The sequence below is a fragment of the Pelodiscus sinensis genome, chromosome 1 (genome assembly GCF_049634645.1).
Source record: "Pelodiscus sinensis isolate JC-2024 chromosome 1, ASM4963464v1, whole genome shotgun sequence".
Classification (NCBI taxonomy): Eukaryota; Metazoa; Chordata; order Testudines; family Trionychidae; genus Pelodiscus; species Pelodiscus sinensis.
Window position 1 is genome coordinate 56,260,216 of NC_134711.1, and position 21,568 is coordinate 56,281,783.

General features: G+C 39.7%; 1 protein-coding gene across 4 annotated transcripts in view; it reads right to left on the reverse strand.

Annotated features, from left to right (window-relative positions):
* SLC38A4 (solute carrier family 38 member 4) overlaps positions 1–21,568 on the reverse strand; it is a 67,467-nt gene that overhangs the window by 20,909 nt on the left and 24,990 nt on the right. For 2 of the 4 annotated variants that reach the window (XM_006126473.4, XM_075930566.1), the window contains exons 2-4: positions 14,184–14,244; positions 8,595–8,825; positions 5,998–6,088 (exon numbers count right to left, since the gene is read on the reverse strand). In XM_006126473.4, coding sequence (XP_006126535.2) covers positions 5,998–6,088; positions 8,595–8,713 — 210 coding nt within the window. In that variant the 5' untranslated portion in view covers positions 8,714–8,825; positions 14,184–14,244. Of the gene's footprint in view, positions 1–5,997; positions 6,089–8,594; positions 8,826–14,183; positions 14,245–14,538; positions 14,684–21,568 lie in introns of those variants that run through there. The other 2 variants (XM_075930559.1, XM_075930574.1) reach the window with 2 other exon arrangements.

Genomic DNA, 21,568 nt, shown 5'->3' on the forward strand with positions numbered 1-21,568 from the left:
ACTGGAGCCCTAGCAGTCTCAAAAGGTTTACAACATAGGTATAGCACTATTATGCAAATGCCCTTTGCTTCAAGTACTGTCATGGTAGTAAGTGTTTACAGCATCAACACCATAGCTTTTCTTTTATCCTAATGGGATGGAGACATACCCCATTAGAATAATGACAAGTATTGATGACTGCTGGACTGATCATCACCTCATTTGATCCATAATGAAAATTAAGATGGCACTCAAATGGAGGCTGCAAAAGAAACAGATCAGGCGCAAGCTGAAGGTTCAAGATCTAAAAGACACCATTAAGCATGACCACTTCCAAGTAGTCTTATAAGAAAAGTTTCTGGAAGAAATTGAGGAACATTGGAGTTAGCTGAAAGCATCAATCATCAATATCCGAGAGGAAACCATTGGCAACCACACTAGACAGCATCAGGACTGGTTTGATAAGAATGATGTTGAAATCAAGCAGCTCATCAATGGGAAGAGAATGGCATTTTGTGCTTGGCAGAATGATTTAAATTGCAAGACAAAGAGAGAAGCCCGTGCTAAGGTGAAGACAGAAGTCCAATGTAAAACCAGAGAACTTGAACAAATGGTGAACAAATAATACACATGGTTTCTTTAGTGCCATTAAGATTGTTTATGGGCCAGCTTGTCATGGCATGAATCCCCTTTGCTCTAAGGATGGAACCACACTTTTGAAGGACGATGAAGCCATTCATTTTCACTGGAAAGAACATGTTGAAGATCTTCTTAATCGTAATTCCGTAGTTGCAGATGATGTTCTTGAGAAAATCCCCCAACGACCTTCTAGAGATGAGCTCGGAGACCCTCCCAGTTTGCATGAGGTATACAATGCCATCAAGCAGATGAAGACCAACAAAGCAGCAAATCCAGATGGGATCCCTGCTGAAATCTTTAAAGACAGTGGACCAGAGTTAATTTGGCAGCTTAGCCAACTTATCTTTAAAATCTGGATAAAGGAGGAGATACCTAGTGAAATGAGGAACACCTTCATTGTAAGAAGGGGGATAAAGTGTACTGTGGAAACTATCATGATATCTCGCTCCTTGCTGTTTCAGGCAAAATTCTGGCATGGTCCTTGCAACCCGTCTTCTGCCCCTGTCAGAAGAAATTTTACTGGAGTTACAGAGTGGCTTTGGACCATGTCGGAGAACTGCAGATCTGATCTTTGTTGCGTGGCGGCTTCAAGAAAAGTGTCAGCAGCAAAACCAACCACTGTATATGGCTTTTATTGATCTAACTAAAGCCTTTGACTCAATGAATTGCTGTGCCCTTTGGTCTGCACTTTCAAAGTGATTCACCAAGCCCTTTGGTCTGCACTTTCAAAGATTGGTTGGCCTGATAAATATATCAGTGTCCTAAAGTTGCTCCATGACAACATGAAAGTGACTGTTCTGAGGAGCACTGGCTCCCAGAGTGAACCGTTTTCAGTACAAACAGGAGTCAAACAGGGATGTATCATTGCCCCATCCATGTTCACAGTCTTTATTACCATCATTTTCTGCCTAATTGCTGGGAAGCTCCCAGCTGGGATTGAAATCATCTACAGAATGGCTGGAAAGCTGTTTAGGCTTAGCACGCTGAAAGCGAAGAGTAAGATTTCTACCATGGAAATCTATCTATCGTGGAACTTCAGTAGGCTGATGACAATGCAGTTTTTTCTCATTCTGAGAAAGATCTTCAGGCTATCTTGAATGTGTTTCCTGGTGCTTATGCATGTCTTGGTCTCACCCTCAACATCAAGAAGACCAAAGTGCTCCATCAGCCCTCTCCAAATGAGGTAATGCGTGCCCATCTATTAAAATCAATGGAGAGGCCCTGGAGAATGTTGATAATTTTCTCTATCTTAGAAGTTGTCTTTCATCCAGCACAGATATTGCTGTAGAAATCCAACATTGTCTGAGCTGTGCCAGTGCAGTCTTTGCTTGTTTATGCCGTAGGGTTTTTTAAGATCACAACATCTGAACAGACACCAAACTTCTTGTCTATCAAGCCGTCATTCTCCCGACACTATAGTAATGATCTGAAACCTGGACAACCTACAAACATCACTTGAAAGTCCTTGAGAGGTATCACCAATGCTGCCTCCACAAGATCTGGAAGATCAAATGGGAAGACATGCACACTAATAACAGTGTTCTGGAAGAGGCATAGACCATCAGTATTGAGACAATGATCATCCGTCAACAACTTCGCTGGACTGGTCGCGTTATTCAGATGGCAGACCATCACCTCTCAAAACAAAGCCCTGTTTTCTCAGCTGAAAGAAGGAGACTGTGACGTCGGAGGACAACGGAAGCTTCATAAGGACTTGCTAAAGGATAACTTAAAGAAGTGCAACATTGACATTAACAGTTGGGAGACACTTGCTCAGGATCGCTCTAAATGAAGGCAAGTCCTACGCAATGGCTCTCTGCATTTTGAATTTGCCCACTGACGTGCTGAAGAGGAGAAGAGGCACAAGAGGAAGGAGAGATTGGCTTCTTGTCAAGGTCGCCTCCTGCTGTACCTGTCTCCTCACTGTAATAGAACTTACGTTTCAAGGATCAGCCTTATCAGCCACCTGAAGGTCCACAACTCCCATGGAAGATGATCGCACTCAGCAATGAGTGATCACTATCAATGGGCTGGAGAGTTATGTCCATACTAGTAACTGATCAAAATGAAACTGCCAGCAATGACTAGTTACCGAGCATTACTAAGAACCATAAATGCATCTTTTTTGGTTGCAACATGCCTAAATAAAGAAACATAACAATATATAACAATATATAACAGATGGCAGGAAAAGGAGCAAGGGTCTCAAGTTACAGTGGGGGAGGTCTAGGTTGGATATTAGGAAAAACTAGTTCACTAGGAGGGTGGTGAAGTACTAGAATGGGTTAGCTAAAGAGGTGATGGAATCTCCATCCCTAGAGGTTTTTAAGTCTCAGCTTGACAAAGCCCTGGATAGGATGATTTAGTTGGGATTGGTCCTGCTTTGGGTAGGGGCTGGACTCGATGACCTCCTGAGGTCTCTTCCAGCCCTGGGATTCTATGATTCTATGATAACAGTGGAAAAAACTAGCTCTTTTTCTGCATTCTCATTTGCACCGGTGGAGTGACTTCACAGTGTAGTGAATGACTTGGAATTGTTATTAAATATTTATTAGCAGGATTCAGATTCAGGGTGTTTAGTTGACCACAAAACCACATGAAGGAAACCACATGAAGAAAGAGTCCTACCCCAAAGATTATAAAATAGAAGGTCCTGATCCTGTAAATCTCAGACCTAGATTCACAAAATATTTAGGTGGCCAAACCCCTGATTTAGGCCTCTAAAGACATGTCTACACAACGGGATAAGGTTGAATTAAAATATGAAACTTCAGTTACGTTAATTGCGTAAGTGAAGTTGAAGTACTTGACTTTTGGTGCTGTCCACACTGCAGGAAGTCTAAGGGAGAACACTTTCCCTTCGACTTCCCTTACTCTTTGTGGGAGCAGGACTACGGGCATTGACTGGAGTGCCTCTCTCAGTTCCAATTATCATTTCTTCACTAGATCTGCTAATTGGAACCCCGGAAGGTCGACAGTGGAAGCTTCAATCTTCTCTGTAGTGTAGGCATACCCTATGTCTGGGTTTAGTCACCTAAAACCCAGTTTTAGGCTCTGCTGTGATTCACAGAGCTCCCACTGAATTCCCTGGGCATCCATGTTACTTCAGCAAAAGTTCCGTAGTCCGCTGTGTTTCTGACTTTGGTCATTTGCACTACTGCCTTCCTGTAGTTGTCCAGTGCTGTCTCTTGGGCTAAGTCTAAAGTGCATTGCTTTTCCGAGATAGAAAAGCAACTCTGAATCGAAGGAATGACTGCTTTTTCGGAAAAATTTCGAAACAGCAGATGCGCTCTTTCACCATCCCTGTAAACCTCATCCTATGAGAAATAAGGGATGGCTTGAAAGACCATTTTTTCCCAAAATTTGGCACTGTGTAGATGTGCCAAATTTCAGAAAAGCTTCTTGAAAAAGATACACAATTTGAGGACCACAAATTGCGTATCTTTTTCCAATTTACCAGTGCAGTGTAGACATAGTCCCAGAGTGATTCACAAAGCAGGGAAAGATAAGCATTTGTGAGTTCACACAAACAGATGGAACCTCAATCATAGCTTTTAGAATAGTAATTAGGGTATTTGCCCATGATGTGGGAGACTCCAGAGAGGGAGAAGTATCTGCCACCTCTGACCCTATCAGATATCCTGATGTAAGGCTCCTTCAGTCTCTCCTGTTGCACTCCTGTTGCAAGAGGCGGGTGCCCGCCTGGTCTAGTGCGGAGACCGTGGACCTCATTGAGGTTTGGGGGGAGGCCTCCAACGTGCACGACCTCCGCACTAGGCACAGGAATGCAGCTGTCTAGGGCAGGATAGCTACCAGCCTGGCCACCAAAGGCCACATGTGAACCCACATTGATTGGACGCTATCTTTCGAAAAAGCGCATTGCTTTTTCATTGCGCTTTTGCTGTGTGGATGCTCTCTTTCAAAATAAGCTTTTCTGGAAGATCTCTTTTGGAAAAACTTCTTCCGAAAGAAGCTTGCAGTCTAGACATAGCCCTAGTGTAGTTCCCTGTCCTATGCAGTGGCACCTAGACCACAGCAACAGATAAGAAAAAAAGAGCTTTACAGCAAGGGCTGAGCATCAACTGTTTTTACAGCTCAAGCTGCAGCGGCTCCTATACTAAGCTTCAGAGGTCCCAGGTTCAAATCTGTCTGGTGGCAATTACACAAACATTACCCTTCAGTCTATATAAATCCACTGAAAGCTAATAGTTGTAATTAGAATTACTGGGACAATGTGCTGGCAGAGAGTTACTGAAGGCAGTATCTAGTCAAAGAAAACTTTACTATTAGGACCCACTGAGAAGAAAGAAAACCCCTAGCTTAATTATAAGGTACTAGAGTGATTTTTCAATGCTCACAGTTGGAAAGAAAACATCTGTTTATTTGTAGATAGAGAATATTGTATCTGGAAATCACCAAGGCTATATCTACACAGCAGCGTTATTTCAGAATAACTGACATTATTCCAAAATAACAGTCTGCATCTACACACAAGCAGTTATTTCGACGTAATGTTGAAATAGTGTTGAGCTGGAGGACTTATTACTCCAACTCCTGTAAACCTCATTGTACGAGAAATTGAAGAAAGAGTGCTCTACTCAGACTTCCTGTTGAGTAGACAGCACCAAAAGCCAAAATAAGCTATTTCGACGTAACTTATGCAACTTAGCTCAAGTTGCATAGCTTAGTTCAAGTTTAGCCGAGGGCTGTGTCTAGACTGGCAAGTTTTTCCGCAAAAGCAGCTGCTTTTGCGGAAAAACTTGCCAGCTGTCTACACTGGCCGCTTGAATTTCCACAAGAACACTGATAATCTCATGTAAGAAATCAGTGCTTCTTGCGAAAATACTATGCTGCTCCCGTTCGGGCAAAAGTCCTTTTGCACAAAAAGCTTTTGTGTAAAAGGGCCAGTGTAGACAGCTCAGATTTGTTTTGTGCAAAAAAGCCCTGATTGCGAAAATGGCGACCAGGGCTTTTTTGCGCAAAAGCGCGTCTAGATTGGCACGGATGCTTTTCCGCAAAAAGTGCTTTTGCGGAAAAGCGTCCATGCCAATCTAGACGCTCTTTTCCACAAATGCTTTTAATGGAAAACTTTTGCCAGTCTAGACGTAGCCCTGCTGTGTAGATGTGCCCTTGGACACGATTCACTAGAACCCTGTGATGTCATGTTTATAGTCTGAATAGAGGCATACTTAATACTTGATGATTAAGGCAGACAAAAGTAACCACTCTACCACAGCAGGAATAAACAAAATATGCTGGTAAGATTCTTTGGTGAGTTTTGCAGTAACATTTTTTACGTTTGCAAAGAGATTCATATATATTGTTCTGACTTTCCCAATATTCCTGAATCCACTACTGAAAAACTAATAATAAACTTACATATTCCTCCTGATAGTCTGCCAATTTCTTTTTACCCAGAAATCCATTGGGAAGGAACTTCTGATTTTCTGCATCATCGTTAGCAAATTGACTAAACACAAAGAAAAGAAAAAAAAACAGAAAACAAAATAAAGTTTATTACACTCAAGAGGTCCCACTGAAATAAAAGAAAAGACTCCTGCTGCATGAGTCAGGCCCTGTATTCAAAACTCCTTATTCAGTTTTAATCAGTGAAATTGATGGGAGTTCTATTGAAGGAAGTACTGCATTAAAAGTTAATGAGACACACAAGATTTGACCTACCAATTTTGTTTAATTTTAAAGGAATCTAAACCATACATGGCAGATTTGTAGGATTGACTGCATTTTCCAGCTTCTCTTACTGCATGGATGCTCTCTCTCCATGTAAGCACTGATTGGTATGCACAGAATGGCCACCAGCACACTCGTGCTTTTTCCTCTTTCCTCTTTTTGCACAAAACCTCCCTCTTCCCTGTCCACACACGCCTTTTTGCAGAAGAATTCCCTTACTTGCCAGAGTTTGGGTCCAGACCTGAACTTTGGCTCATGGCTGTGTTTAAGAGGCAATGAAAATATATAATATTTTAAGAGTTACATTGAATTCTGGAGTCAGGAGTATCAAATGTGGGTTCCCAAAGTTATGCTCTTTACTCTATATTTAGATACTTAATGAAGCAGCCTGATTTCCAGTGTTGCTTAGAACTCTCCTGCTCATAGGGTATGTCTACACTACCCTGCTAGTTCGAACTAGCAGGGGTAATGTAGTCATCCGCAATTGCAAATGAAGCCCGGGATTTGAATTTCCCGGGCTTCATTTGAATGAAGCCGGCCGGCGCCATTTTTAAATGCCGGCTAGTTCGAATCCCGTGCCGCGCGGCTACACGCGACACGGAGTAGCTAGTTCGGATTAGGCTTCCTAATCCGAACTAGCTGTACTCCTCATTCCACGAGGAGTACAGCTAGTTCGGATTAGAAGCCTAATCCGAACTAGCTACTCCGTGCCGCGTGTAGCCGCGCGGCACGGGGTTCGAACTAGCCGGCATTTAAAAATGGCGCCGGCCGGTTTCATGCAAATGAAGCCCGGGAAATTCAAATCCCGGGCTTCATTTGCAATTGCGGATGACTACATTACCCCCGCTAGTTCGAACTAGCGGGGTAGTGTAGACATACCCATACTGATTTTCATTGATTTTGCTTCAGACTTTAAAATTGTGATGTTTCTTAACATTCTAGATTAATTTAAGCTCAAAGAATCATCAGACTTCTATTTGATTTCTTGGGGCACATCTACACTGCAGGGCAAAAGTCGAATTAAGATACATAACTTCAGCTATGTCAGTTGCATAGCTGAAGTTGAAATACCTTACTTCAGCTTTTGCCTCTGTCTACACCTCAGGAAGTTGAAAGAAGAACACTCTTCCTTCAACTTCCATTTCTCCTCATGAAATTAGGGTTACAGGAGTTGGAGTAAAAATTCCGCCATCTTGAAATTGTTTTGAAATAATGGTTTGTTGCATAGGCAAGAGCTATGTTATTTTGGAATAATGTCAGTTATTCGGAAATAACACTGCAGTGTAGACCTGCCCTTGGTCATAATGGAGACATTCTCCAAAACATTTCTATTAATAAGGAAGTAAAAGAAGAAATAAATTACTTCTCTGAATAAAACTTTCACATTGAAATTGCATGTTCAATAGGTCATTGCTTGAACTTGAAAGTAGTTTTAAAACACATAATCTTTAAAATAAAAGATTGTGTAAATTGTGAACAATTTTGAGTGAAAACAATAAAAACTTAATAATTATTTGTATCTAGGTGTCAAAGAACCCTGTAATTGCCTTTATAATAATATATAGGTATTATGAGAACTGAGCATTTTTGATACTGGACAGCAGAGTCAAGAACTGGACAGTCAGGGTACGTCTAAACTACATGGCTCCGTCGACGGAGCCATGTAGATTTGTTGTTTTGGCAAAGGTAAATGAAGCCGCGATTTAAATGATCGCGGCTTCATTTACATTTACATGGCTGCCGCGCTGAGCTGACAAACAGCTGATTAGCTGTTTGTCCGCTCAGCGCGCTAGTCTGGACGCTCCCCTGCCGACATCAAAGCCCTTTGTCGGCAGCCCCGGTAAACCTCGTCAAGACCAGCGCGCTGAGCGGACAAACAGCTGATTAGCTGTTTGTCGGCTCAGCGCGGCAGCCATGTAAATGTAAATGAAGCCGCGATCATTTAAATCGCAGCTTCATTTACCTTTGCCTATGTGTCTAATCTACATGCCTCTGACAACAGAGGCATGTAGTCTAGACACAGCCTCAGTGCAGGTAAACCTCAGCAAACAATTTACTAATGCACCTCACTATTGACATTGAATATCTCAGCGAGTCTAACCAGAACAATAATCATGTCAAAGAGTGCAGTAGGGAATAACCACTGAGCAATCAGACTAATTTTGATTCGTGACCTAATCTGAATTTAATGTTTGGGTGCCATAAATAAAAGTCTGGTATATCTGTTAGTCTTTGGCTACCTCCTTTTAGTCTGAGCATAAAGCCCTTTTTATTTACATGCATACCTGCTAATAGTAGCCTTTTCTGGATCTGTTATATCAGTGTAGCTGTCTTCAATGCTTTCTCCGCTGTTGCTCTCCTCATCAAGTTTGATGTTGACATTTTGCAGTTCCATACGATCCATTTGAGTTGTCAGCGCTTTCTAATACACAGACGAGCTTCTACAGTGTAAACAATACTGTACCTTCTGCTTACAGGTTCTCTCCACCATGTGTTAACTTTCAGAACACTCTGTTCTGCAAACACAACACAAAATAACTTCTTAGAATTTTTCTCAAATTAGATAAATAAGTGTGATTCACTCTATGTTTGTTCTTTGTAATAATATTAAGAGAAGCAACTGTTGCAGACTTGGAAAATACAATAAATACAAACACAATATTCTTTTTTTATGTAGCATCTTTCCACTCAGTCTTTCTTAAAATATAAGAAGACAGACCTACAAAATTGGTTTCCAACCTATTCTAGAATATTAATAAATCACAGTTATATATAGTCTGTCTATAAATAACTAGCATTGCAAACAGGTTTAACGTAAAATATGGCAGAAATTCATTTTTAAAATTCTTTTTTAAAATTGATATCCCGGATAATCATTATGATGCAACCTGTTCCTTATCCACAGATTAAATTTATCAGCTTCGGGTTGTTAATAAGAAAATGCTGTACATAAACTTTACTGGTTAATGTATGAGGTTGCTACAGTCAAATTCTTTTTCTTGAGAAAACATTTGAAGACTTGAAAAACGTATTATTAGATAAGTATGGTTACATGTTAAAAATAATCAAACTGCTGCTGGCTGCACAATGCACTTCACCCCCTCATATCTCAGTTTAATACTTGTCCATCAAAACAATTAGATAGTTTTAGATTATGTAAACTATTGCTCCCATGGAATTATTACATATTTACAGAGTTTAACATGCTTGCCCTCTCACAAGAAGGGGTCTGCATAAATAATGATTACTATCTGGATAAATAATCATCTTTTTATATGGTCCAACATACACTATATAATTTATAATATATACAGTATAATTATTTGTTTCTGGCATTAACATCAGTTTATCCTTACAATCTCAGGTTACAGATACACATTTACATTTTTTTACCACTGATATTATATAGTTGTATAGCATTTTTTCACTTCTAAAAGTGCGTTACCAAAATGACTTAATAATAGTATTCCTGTTTCACAGATGGGAAAACAAAAGCATACAGAGAGAGATGAAGTGACTTGCTGCAAGTCAGAAGGCTAATTACTGACATATCTGGGTATAGAATATGGACCCCTAACTCTCTGTCCTTGTACCTCCCACATTTTAACATATTAAAATAATCCATTATATATTTCCTGAGTTGTGGACAAGTAAATAAAAAACTGTATTCTTAATGCTAAAACCAAATGTCTAAAAGCATTGCAGAATAAAAATCAGTATTAAAAAACAGCACAAGCAGCATTCTGTTTTTGCTTTATTCTATTCCTAAGCCTGCAATTACTTTTTTAAAGTTTTCAATTTTTTTGTATTCATGGATGTTTAGTTCCTCACTTAATTACCAAACCTTCTCTAGACTATATTGCTATTATTATGTAATTCCTAATATCTACATTCTCCAACTTATTTTTAGCAGCCCAGTATTAAAGTGTGTGTGTAAAATGTAAATGTAAGCTTTAAATGACAACACTGGAGGTAAAAACTGCCCATGAGTAAAAAATTACAATAAATTATCTTACTATAGTCACATTTATTTTATCTAATAAATGAAAAGCAAAAGAATATAATTATGTTTTTGTCAATTTCCTACCAGAGGTCGCTGCTTTGTTTATTCCTTTCTGCTGCCACTCCAGCATTTAGACTGAAACTGATTACTGAATCTGGCATTAAGTCAGAGATAGATAGGTAGGCAGGCTTACATTCCAAGGGTCTGATTTTGCCCACTGAGGACATGAATAACTTCAGCTGTAGCAATGAAAAGAACTGGGTCCTTGCTGAAATAAACTCAATCATAACAGTACCTCTAAAACTAAACTTTTTTGCTTTCCAAGCAGCAGATTCATACAGTATCCAAATGCTTATTTTAAATCTATATCTATGAAAATCAGACAAATAAATAAAGCAATCAAACACACAATCTGCCAGTGCTAAAAGAAAATCTCTGTTGTGAACACTAACACATGTTCATTTTAGAAAGATTCTTCTAATTGTATTGGCCTCGCTAAATTGATTTTTTTAGCATTGAGTCACTGGGTCAATGTCTACACTAGAAAATTATTTTGAAATAACTACATTTATAACTCCCAGAGTAATAAAATCGAAATAGCATGTCCTCACTATGAGGGAGTCTCAAAATTATGCCAAGGCAGGCTCTGTTATTGTGGATGCACTACCTCAACTTAGAGCTCGAGGGAGCACTGAGGAGTAATTACTTTGAATGACTCTGGGGAGCAGTTATTTCAAAACAGCAGCAGCGGAACATCGACACTAATGCTACTTCAAAATAACTATTTTGAAACAAGTGTTATTCCCCGAGCAAAGCAGGAGTACAGATTTCAAAATAACCAGCTCGTTATTTTGAAATAATGGGCTTGGTAGTGTGGATGCTCCGCTTATTATTTCAAAATAAAGGGGGTTATTTCAAAATAATTCCCTAGTGTAGAACAGGGCAAAGAGAACAGAGTAAGAGAAACATCGACATGGATTAATTTACATAGTGATTAGGCTAAGAATATAACATAAGAACAGCCATACTGGGTCAGACCAAAGGTCCATCTAGCTCAGTTTCCTGTCTGCCAACAGTGGTCAATACCAGATGCCCCAGAGGGAGGGAATACAACAGGTAATCCTCATGTGATTCCTCCCCTGTCATCCATTTCCAGACAAACATAGGCTAGGGACACCATTCCTACCTATGCGGAAAGAAGAAGAAAGAAATCCAGTACTGCACAGTATGTACTATATTTGGAAAGGAAAGAAGACTCCTACAGAAAAATATATATTAGGATCTAAGTTCTATTTTAAAGGCTAATCCTTCAAACACTTAAGTGATTCATTTTACTTGCTGTCTGAAAGGATTACAAAATCACTCATATGTGGAACTGTTTTCAAGATCAGATGTTTGGTACTGTACTGAATTACAGCCAATTTTAGGTCCCAATTCTGCAAACACTTACTAATAAGTATATTGCTAATTACCACACATATTTCCCCAGATCTTCATCAATGTTTGGAGGATTAGGTCCTTAATTTGTTGAAATCCTTCTCTCTAGGTCCCCAGTCTTGCTAATTCTTGAACATGTGAGTAACTTTGGATATGTGAGAATTCTAGACTCTATGGCTACGTCTACACTGGCCCCAAATTCCAGAAAAGTCATGCAAAGCAGGTAAGTCAGAATAGGGAAATCCGCGGGGGATTTAAATATTCCCCGCGGATTTAAATAAACATGTCCGCTGCTTTTTTTCCGGCTTGGGGAAAAGCCGGAAAAAAGCGTCTAGACTGGCGCAATCCTCCGGAATAAAGCCCTTTTCCAGAGGATCTCTTATTCCTACTTTCAAGTATAGTACTTCCACTTTCAAGTAGGAATAAGAGATCCTCTGGAAAAGGGCTTTATTCCGGAGGATCGCGCCAGTCTAGACGCTTTTTTCCGGCTTTTCCCCAAGCCGGAAAAAAAGCAGCGGACATGTTTATTTAAATCCGCGGGGGATATTTAAATCCCCCGCGGATTTCCCTATTCTGACTTACCTGCTTTGCATGACTTTTCCGGAATTTGGGGCCAGTGTAGACGTAGCCTATGGCAGTACACATATGCTCAGAGTTTATCTCACAAATAAGGGTTTTCAGGATCATGGCCTCACTGAGTACAATCATGTAGCTGCACGTCAATTACATGCACATTTAGTGCGAAAAACTGTAATCAGTCACTCTGTCACGACAGTATTCCTTACTCTTCACACTTTTCATGCCTAATGAAATCTTATATTGTAGTTTGCAGTACTTTGGTAGTTCTGTTGGTCTCAGGATCAGAGAGAGATGAGGGGGAGTGAGCCAATATTTTTATTGGACCAACTTCTGCTGATGGAAAAGACAAGCTTTAGAGCTATATTGTACTGAAGAAGAGACAACTTATCTCTTTCCCCATCAGAAGTTGGTCTAATAAAATATATTACCACATTCACCATTTCTCTCTGAAATTATATATATATAAAATTTAGATTTTGCTACCATGTATTTTGCAGATTAGACTTATTATTATCCAGTCCTTACAATTCTTAACACCCAGTCCTGCAAACACACATATATGTATGTAACTTTATTTAGAAAATCTGTTGAAATCACTGGGACTATTCATGTAAGTAAACTTCTTCACTTGCATAAGTATTTGCAGAATCAAGGTGCATATTATTTATTCACTTAATTAGAAGGTCAATTTTTCAGATATTTATTAATATTTCAAGGTATGTTTTATGCAAGGTAGTGACTGCATTGAAATGTTAATAATCTTACCCAAATCTGTGCACAACCAGTTATTTATTGTGCAAACTTCTGAAATCTGATCACCTCAGACAAGTAACTACAGGCAAATCTATTTTTATCTTGTATCCAGGGTGGAAAAAAATCCTGCATGTACAAAATCTCTGTTGTACTTTACTTCCAAAGTAATGTACTAATATAAAATACACTGTTCTGATAGAGTCCCAGGTGTGTGCAACAGCATTTTAAAAAGCCCTGTCTTCCAATAGCTAGCCTATATATCAAAGATGTAATACAGCTTTCATATGCTCAGCTTCCAGTCACTGTTGTCTATTGCTGTTGCTACCCTAAGAAGAACAAGCTACAATGTCTTTTCCCCACAAAAGCACATATAAAGGCACAAACTTAAAAAGGGAAGAACTGCTAAGTGGCGATATTATACACCAGCTCCTTTTTTTCTATTTAAGACCAGTACTATTTTTCTCTTAAGTATATGTGTCAGAAAAGTCTGCTGGCTTAACCATGTTCTTTAAATCCAGCTGTAACATGCCTAAGCTTTTGCTGCTTCTTGTGGAATAAGAAAGAAGACTGAAACAAAAGAATGATTTTGTTTCTTTTCGGATATTACATTAAAATGAACATATTGGATGCACAAAAAATTACTCCTTTAAAACAGTATTTCCCTAAACATCTAGAATCAACTATGAAATTTGCTTTAGAATAGAACATAATTTTCTAAAAGGCACTTAGGAAATACGTTTAAATAACTTCTTTTTCATACGTAATGAAACAAGAAAAACATGAACTTGCTTTTCCATTTTATTTCATAGCAATTTCAATTTACTTTCTGTGTTGCATCTAGTATTCTGAATGAGCTGAAGGTTAGCAGATAGACTTATCTGTGACCTTGCCTTATTTACCTAACAGTTGCATTTTCAAGCATTTTGCAATGTCTGGTATTTTTATGTGAATCAGTAGATTTTCCTGTTATTCTCAATGACAATGAATTTAAAGAATTAATGTTTTTTCTAAAGCAATTTGAAGATGAAAAGTGTCATACTTGATACATTAAAATAAACAGATAATTAAAACGAACAATTTATTTTCATATTTATTTACTTACGTGGATGTTAGGAGGTAAACCAAGAGTCTTGATAAAAATTTTCAGTAGTTAGCCAGAGACCCTAAAAGAACAAAAGCATATAATTCGTAATGATCTGGGCTAATGTAAAAAGTTCCTGCTGCTTTCTTTCTTAGATTTTGATTTTCTGCCCAAAAAAGAGCCTGAATTTCATGTCTGATGTAAAACCAAATGCACTTGTTGATGCCAGTTACAACTACAGTATAGCAAATCTTAACTGCCAGTCCTTCACAACTTCATTTAAATTTACAAATTACATTTGCACAAAGTTATTTGTGTTAAGTGGAAGAAGTATAAAATAAAAATAGACATTGTAAAAGTACATATTTAGGTTTACCTCCAAGTTAAACACGTAATCTTGCTTACTTGGTTACTTTCAAAGCAAGTAATATCTTAACTTGCACCTGTAATAGAAAGTTGGCTTATCTGAGAGACCTTGTGCAGATGGACAATCATTTAAAGACAAATGGGAGTGTAACGGATGAACCAATCAGTAACAACGATACCCCAACACCTCCCTTTGTTAAACTTGCGTCAGCTCTTTTTTAAAAAAATGGTAAATCAATTTACTGGGGCAAACATCAGTCACAGAGGTATTTGCTCTCTGAGCTTGGCATTATAACAAAATGCATATCTGCAAAAAGTTTTACCAAAACTTGTGTCAGAGTCAGGATGTTGTAGATTAGCTTGCTATCTTACTTTGATAAACTCGATTTTCAAGGAAGGAATACAATATTCGTAAACTAATTGTTCATCAGCAACAAAGTTAGTGTAACATAATTAAGCTATGAAAGTGAGTGACAGCATGTTTTAGGGCCTATAACCAGGTTCTATGTTCTCATTCCCAGTCTACCACTGAATTAGGTCCAGATTCTGAATTGAGTTCTACCTAGGCAATACTAGGGCTATGGACTGTGGTCTTTGACATATTGTTTGGCTTGTCTTTGTGGTAGTTTTTCTATCTGGAGAATTGTGACCATTTACTGTAATTATTTACCTCATTGGACTGTTGCAAGGATTCGTACTAATTAGTATCTGTAGTGCACTGTTTGGGAAGTGTTAAATATTATGTATTTATTTGAAACACGTACTTGAGAAGAAGCTACATTTCTATATATCACTTACATAATTTAGGATTTATCCTTCTTTATCTAATTGAATAAAAATTCTTAATAAACTATATGGACATAGTGATCAAAACACTGATTGCATCCTAAAGAAGGTGCAAGTTAGGATGGTTTTTCATTATTTTAATATCATGTAAAGGATTACACTCACTTGATTATAACTGGCTGAGTAAATACATGCACACACACACAATTAGTCATTTATTTTTCCAGGGGGAAAGCTGAGTCATACAAACAAAAAACATTATTGAAAACCTGTCTAAAAGAGCTTGTGTCATTCAAAAAATTTAAATAGACCCCCCAATCAACTTAAAAATCACAATCCTGCCTCAAAACAGCGATTGTTACAAGTAATTCCTAATATTACTGTAACTGAAGAGATTAGCGAAAAAAATATTGATTTTCAGTTTGTTTACTCTGTCAACTGGGTGTAGTCAGTTTCACCATTTCCTCCTATCGTTTATATGGTGTTTTGTGCAGCAACAGGGGAGAGAAAAATATATCTTTAAACAAATGGAAATGTGATTGCAAACCACAAAAACTGGCAGGAGAATTCAGTGATAAATGTAGTATCAACTCAGGAGCAGCTGTAAAAATTACTGTTAATTATTTTTTTGACCTAACTAAAAAAATATATAGCTAGATTAGCTTTCATTTATTTTTTAAATACCAAGAACATGACGTTTACCATTGAGTAACTGCCATGACCTTTTATTTATAACCACGTTAGGAAGACTCAAAACAGCGACTTTCTTTTCCTCCCACAATGCAATGCAAGCCTGCCCTTATTAATGGGAACAATACCATTAGATGGAGCTTCTAGGAGAGCATCTGGCCACTGAACTCCAGGACCAATTCCAGGACCTACACCTGAAACTATGAGACAAACTGATTGAGCTCCAATTTTCCTTTACTGGACCAATTTCTGTTGGTAGGAGAATCAAGCTTTTCAGCTTACACAGAACTCTTTTTCAGGTTTGTCTTTCTAATACCCTGGGAGCAACACAACTATCACCACTGCATACAACCCTGAAAAGATGTCCTTTCAGGGAAAACTAGTCTGTTGGCCCTGGCAGCAACAAACCAAATAGCCATTACAGATATTACCTGTTCAGGAGGTTTGAAGAGAGCCCTCAAACATGAAAAGGTATCAGCTCAACTATCTTTTGTACTTACAAAATTCTCTGGATGAGAATTGGGTTAGTACTAGTGGTGGTAGCCAGTGTCACTTAGGCCTTGATACTGGACAGCTTTCCTCTCACCAGATATTAGAAATATTTGAAATGAAAAATGGTTTGCAAGTGCAAACAAAATGCCTCCCACATATCCACAATTACCAGGGCTTTCAGTTTATGGAGGCCGTACATCATTAAAGGACCTCGCAAAATCTTACATTTTCAATAAGAATTTGTGCTATCATCTGAATGAACATTTGGCAATCAAATCTTGTTTTGCTTATGGATGGTGCTATACATTGATAAAATAAACCTACATTTGCCAACTTTTTGAACACAGAAAACCAAACACCCTTGCCCCATCTCTTACTGGGCAGAAGTTTGGGATGTGGGAAGGAGTGAGGACTCTGTCTGGGGATGCAGGCTCTGGGATGGGACCAGCAGTGAAGAGTTCAAAGTGTGGGAGGGAGCACCTGGTTGGGACAGAGGGGATGGGAGGGAATATGGGGGCTGTGCTTGGGGTGCAGGCTCTGAGATGGGTCCAGAAATGAGAGGTTCAGGGTATGATGGGAGGCTCCAGGCTGGGGCAGGCATTGGGATGTGGGGGGAAGTGAGGGCTGTGACAAGGGGTGTGGGCTCTGGGGTGGGATTGGAGAAGAGGGATGCGGCATGTGGGCTCTGGGTTGGGACTGAGGGGTTCAGAGTGTGGGATTCAGTGCAGTATATGGGAGGGAGTATGGGAGAGGGTTGAGGACTGAGGCAGGGCATTGGGATGAGGGAAAGGTGAGGGGTATGAGCTCTGGGAGTTTGGGTGTGGTACAGGGCTCAGGGGTTTGGAGCACAGGAGAGGGTTCAGGGAGCAGCCTTTGAGCAGCGCTTACCACAGGCGGTTCCTAGAAGTGGTTGGTATTTTCCTCTGGCTCCCAGGTGGAGGCATGGCTAGGCAGCTCTGGAGCGCACTGCCTCGGTCCACAGGTGCCACCCCCAAAGCTCCCATTGGTTGCAGAGCCTGCGCTTGGGGCAGGGACAATGTGTGGAGTCCCCATGGCTGTGCCTCAGCCTAGGAGCCAGAGGGAAATGCAGGCTGAATCTGAGGGCAGGTGGGGAACCTGCTTTAGCCCTGCTGCACTGCTGATTGACAGTGCTGACCCAAGCTGTCAGGATTCCTTTTCAAACAGGTGGTTTGAGCCTGTGGTGGTGCTAACAGTGCAGGAGGTATTTTCACCAAAATACAGATGAGTTTATCCTTGTTTCCAGAACTCTGCATTTTGTTAAATGTTTAACCATTATTTCATAAGCATTTTCACAGGACAACCCACTCCACCAGTAATTTCATTTCTTTTAAAATTCAATTACAGTGTGCCCATGTTGAGCCAATATTGCACTTCTGACTCATACGTGGAATCCCTTTGCTAAAGAGAATGACTTGTGCGTGCAAGGCAAGCTGCATTTGGTCCAGAATGAAAATGAATCACGAGTTACTTTAAGGCTTTATCAACACGACTATGTTCAAAGCACAGCTGCAGCGGCACTTTAACGTGGCAATGTGGTCATGGCACCAGCACTGGGAGAGCTCTCCTAGTGCTGTAGGTAAACCACCTCCACGAGGGGAGGAGCTAACAGTGCTGGGAACCTATATACCCTGGTGTTTAGAGCTCTGTTAGGGTAAGTTGCATATCTTATTTCGAGTTTAGGGTGCTGTATAGACACACCCTTACTTGCTGTGCTCAAGGTGTGTGTACTTTTTCTCATTCCTGAGCAAGAAACTTACTGCGCAGTAAGGTGATAGTGTACTCAAGTCTGACAGTACCATTCTAATAAAGATTTGGGTCCCAAGTCTGTGGTTCTTTGTATTAGCAATATTCCCACTGAAGTCACAGGAAGTTTCATTGGATTAAAGAATTGGGCCACGACTTTCTACTAACTGTCAGCATACACATAAACCAAATAAAACTTTAAAGAAAAGCAAAATTTAATTTTGTGTAAAAATTGGTTCTTTTCATTAGTGCACTATAAGCCTATCTGGATACTAGTATAGATGTTATAAAAGGATCTTTCTCTTTTTCTCTCTCTTTCTCTCTGCCTTTCTTTCTCACTTACACACCAATCCACATCTATTAAAATGGACTGTAATACATTCTCCTTAGAGATTGTTTCTATTCTAGATAAATCCCATGCTATATTTTATTGCAAGACATTATACAAAGAAAGGGCTAAACTATGTATTCCTAACTGAGAAATTCAATATTGGAGGCTTCTGATTTGCAATGCAATTGGTTCCAGGGAAAGTGTCGCAAGTCGGGGGCGTCGTAACTTGAAACCTTATTTCTGATAAGCGCTGGGTGCCATTGTAAATGCGGGCCGAGGACGTAAGTCAGGGTTTTTTGTCCCCTTCTGCACTTACAAAAATGGTTGTAAGTGTGGAGGGTTGGAACTCAGCTGGTCGCAAGTTGAGGGCCTCTTGTAGTTCATTGATTTCAATGTTTTTCCTGAAAAAGAATCATAGGACACTACAGGTCTTCATACTTAACAACCCACACATTGAAAGGGAAATATACTTTTTTAAATGGCATTCTGTTCATATTTACTATTTTGGTGAATAAAATCAAGAATACTTGGTTAGGTTCACTAGCTTTTCTGTTGTAGAATGGCCTTAAAATACTCTGAGGGAAGTAGCAACATTGCATTTTTTCAGGCTATGTCTACACTAAGGTTTTTTCCGGGATACTGGAGGTATGCCAGAAAAACTCAGCTGCGTCCAGGAAACATGTCTGCTCTTCCACTTTTTTTTTTGCGGAAGAGCAGACGTGCTCTTTTGGAAGCCCCATCTTCCTCCTTCCATTAGGAAGAAGGGCTCTTCTGAAAGAGGAGGTTTTTCTGAAATTTGGCCCAGTGTAGACAGGCCACATTTTGGAAAAGCCTCTTATGAAAAAACTATAGGAAAAAGGTACACAAATTGCAGAGCGCAATTTGCGTACCCTTTTCAGATAAATCATTGTAGTCTAGTCATAGCCTCACATCAAGAAAGTGAGACACATTAGTGGAACTTAAGACTCTATTGTAAAACATTAGTCTTTTCATCTTCAGGTTTACACCTGTCCCTTTGTAACAGGTCTCGCAAAGCAAATGTTAAAGAAGAAACATCCAGGAATGTTCCAAAGTTCATTGAGAAATGCCTACAACAGGTAATTTAAAAACTTGGGTGATTCACCTTTACTGAAGAGAGCTAGTTCTTCATATTCAGCACTAATTTCAGAATTGGGTTATTGTAGTTATAGTTCATATATATTGTTTGTCAACAGGATTTTGGCATTTTCAGTTTTAAGTGGGAATACAGATGGCATACAATATTTGTTTATGACATTACAATGTGTTTGCATTGCAATGAGCCATGATGTCACTGATATTATTGCTAGATCCCTCAAGCAGAAATAAAAAACAGATAGAGGGGACATAAATTAAGAAATGCAAAATATTTAAAAGAATATTGAAAAATTAACTGAATTCAAAATACGTTCTTGTTTGAATGCTCCCAGTAATGGATATAAACATACTCTCTAGGTTTTCACCCCAGAGTTTCTTGTTGTTACATCCCCTATAAAGTCTACTTCAGTTTAGGAGATCACTTGTTACAAAAATATATTATTTTCACAGCACACTCAAGAACATCCTACATTGTTAGGATTATTATTGACCTGATCCTGGACTGAAAACTGTACAGAGGCAGGGAGGGGGCTGGTGGGGTGTCCATCCAGGGGATTCTAATCATTTCTGGCTATTATTTATATTTTATAAGTGCCCAGGATATGTTAAGTGCTGTACAAAAAAGAAAAGCAGTCACTGCTCTGCAAAAAACTATGCACGTAAAAAGAATAATTACAGAAATACTGGGATATGATGTGTAGGGATCCCCAAATTACCCTACAGCCATGACATGATAACTACTTGCAGATAATACAGGCCTTTTACATTTCTGTCTACTTTGAATTGATACTGTAGCTTCCCATTCACCAAATCATGCCATACTACACCCTATATTTTTAATCCAGAGAATTCCCTTTTGTGGTAACAACAACAGAACATACATCTTCATTTTTTCCTTTTAACACCTTTCCCAAATTCAAGCAGTCATAGGCACCGTCTCCATGGGTACTCCAGAACTGGAGCGCACAGGAGGAAAACTTAGAGGGTGCTCAACACTCACCAGCAGCCACCCTCTCCTCTTTCTTCCCCTCCCTCCAGTGCCTCTTGCCTGCTGGCAGACCCAGTAACAAACTCCTCCCCCTTCCTCCCTCTCTCCCTCCCAGCGCCTCACATCCACTGCAAACAGGATGTTGTGAGACGGGAGTGGGGGGGGGGGGGGGAGTAGGAGTGGGGATGAGGCAGGTCGGGGTGAGAGAAAGGGGTAGAATGGGGGTGGAGCAGGGGTGACAAGAGGAGGGTAGGAGCTTGGAGGAAGAGGTGGAGTGCAGGTGGGCCCTGGGGAAGAGGAAAGGTCAAGCTAAAGGAGAAGTTGGGTGCCTATGCATGCAATAGTTATGGCTGAAAGTTAACATGAAGTAATGATTTCAGCAGTTGAAGGGAAAGGAGTATCAGATAAATAAATTTCTTTGTAATGACATTTTGGGCTACACTGTGACTTTTAATCCCTGTCCTTGGTAGTGAATAGTGTACAGGCCCAATAACTCAGCAGGAGTATTGGGGGGGGGGGAGGGGGAGGGAGCATTGTGTCTTATGCACAGAGTGCTGCATGGATACATAAAATTGTATCCGCATCCACATCCATATCCACAAAAATAAGTCACGGTTATCTGCATCCATATCTGCAGATGTGGGTACCCACAGATATAAAGCAGATACCTGCAGATTTGCAGGTCTCTTCTTATGCAAACCCAGTGTCTTCGGGAGCAGAAGAGAAGTTGTCGTTATGCCTCTTTAAAGGATGCAGCTTGTACTCCTCTCCTCTTGTGGGGCAAAGTCTGCTGGCTGCTGGAGAAGTGGTAAGATCCTAGCTGAATATTTTCTTTTCCCTTTTAGACTCACCAAGACTATAATGTCGTAAGGT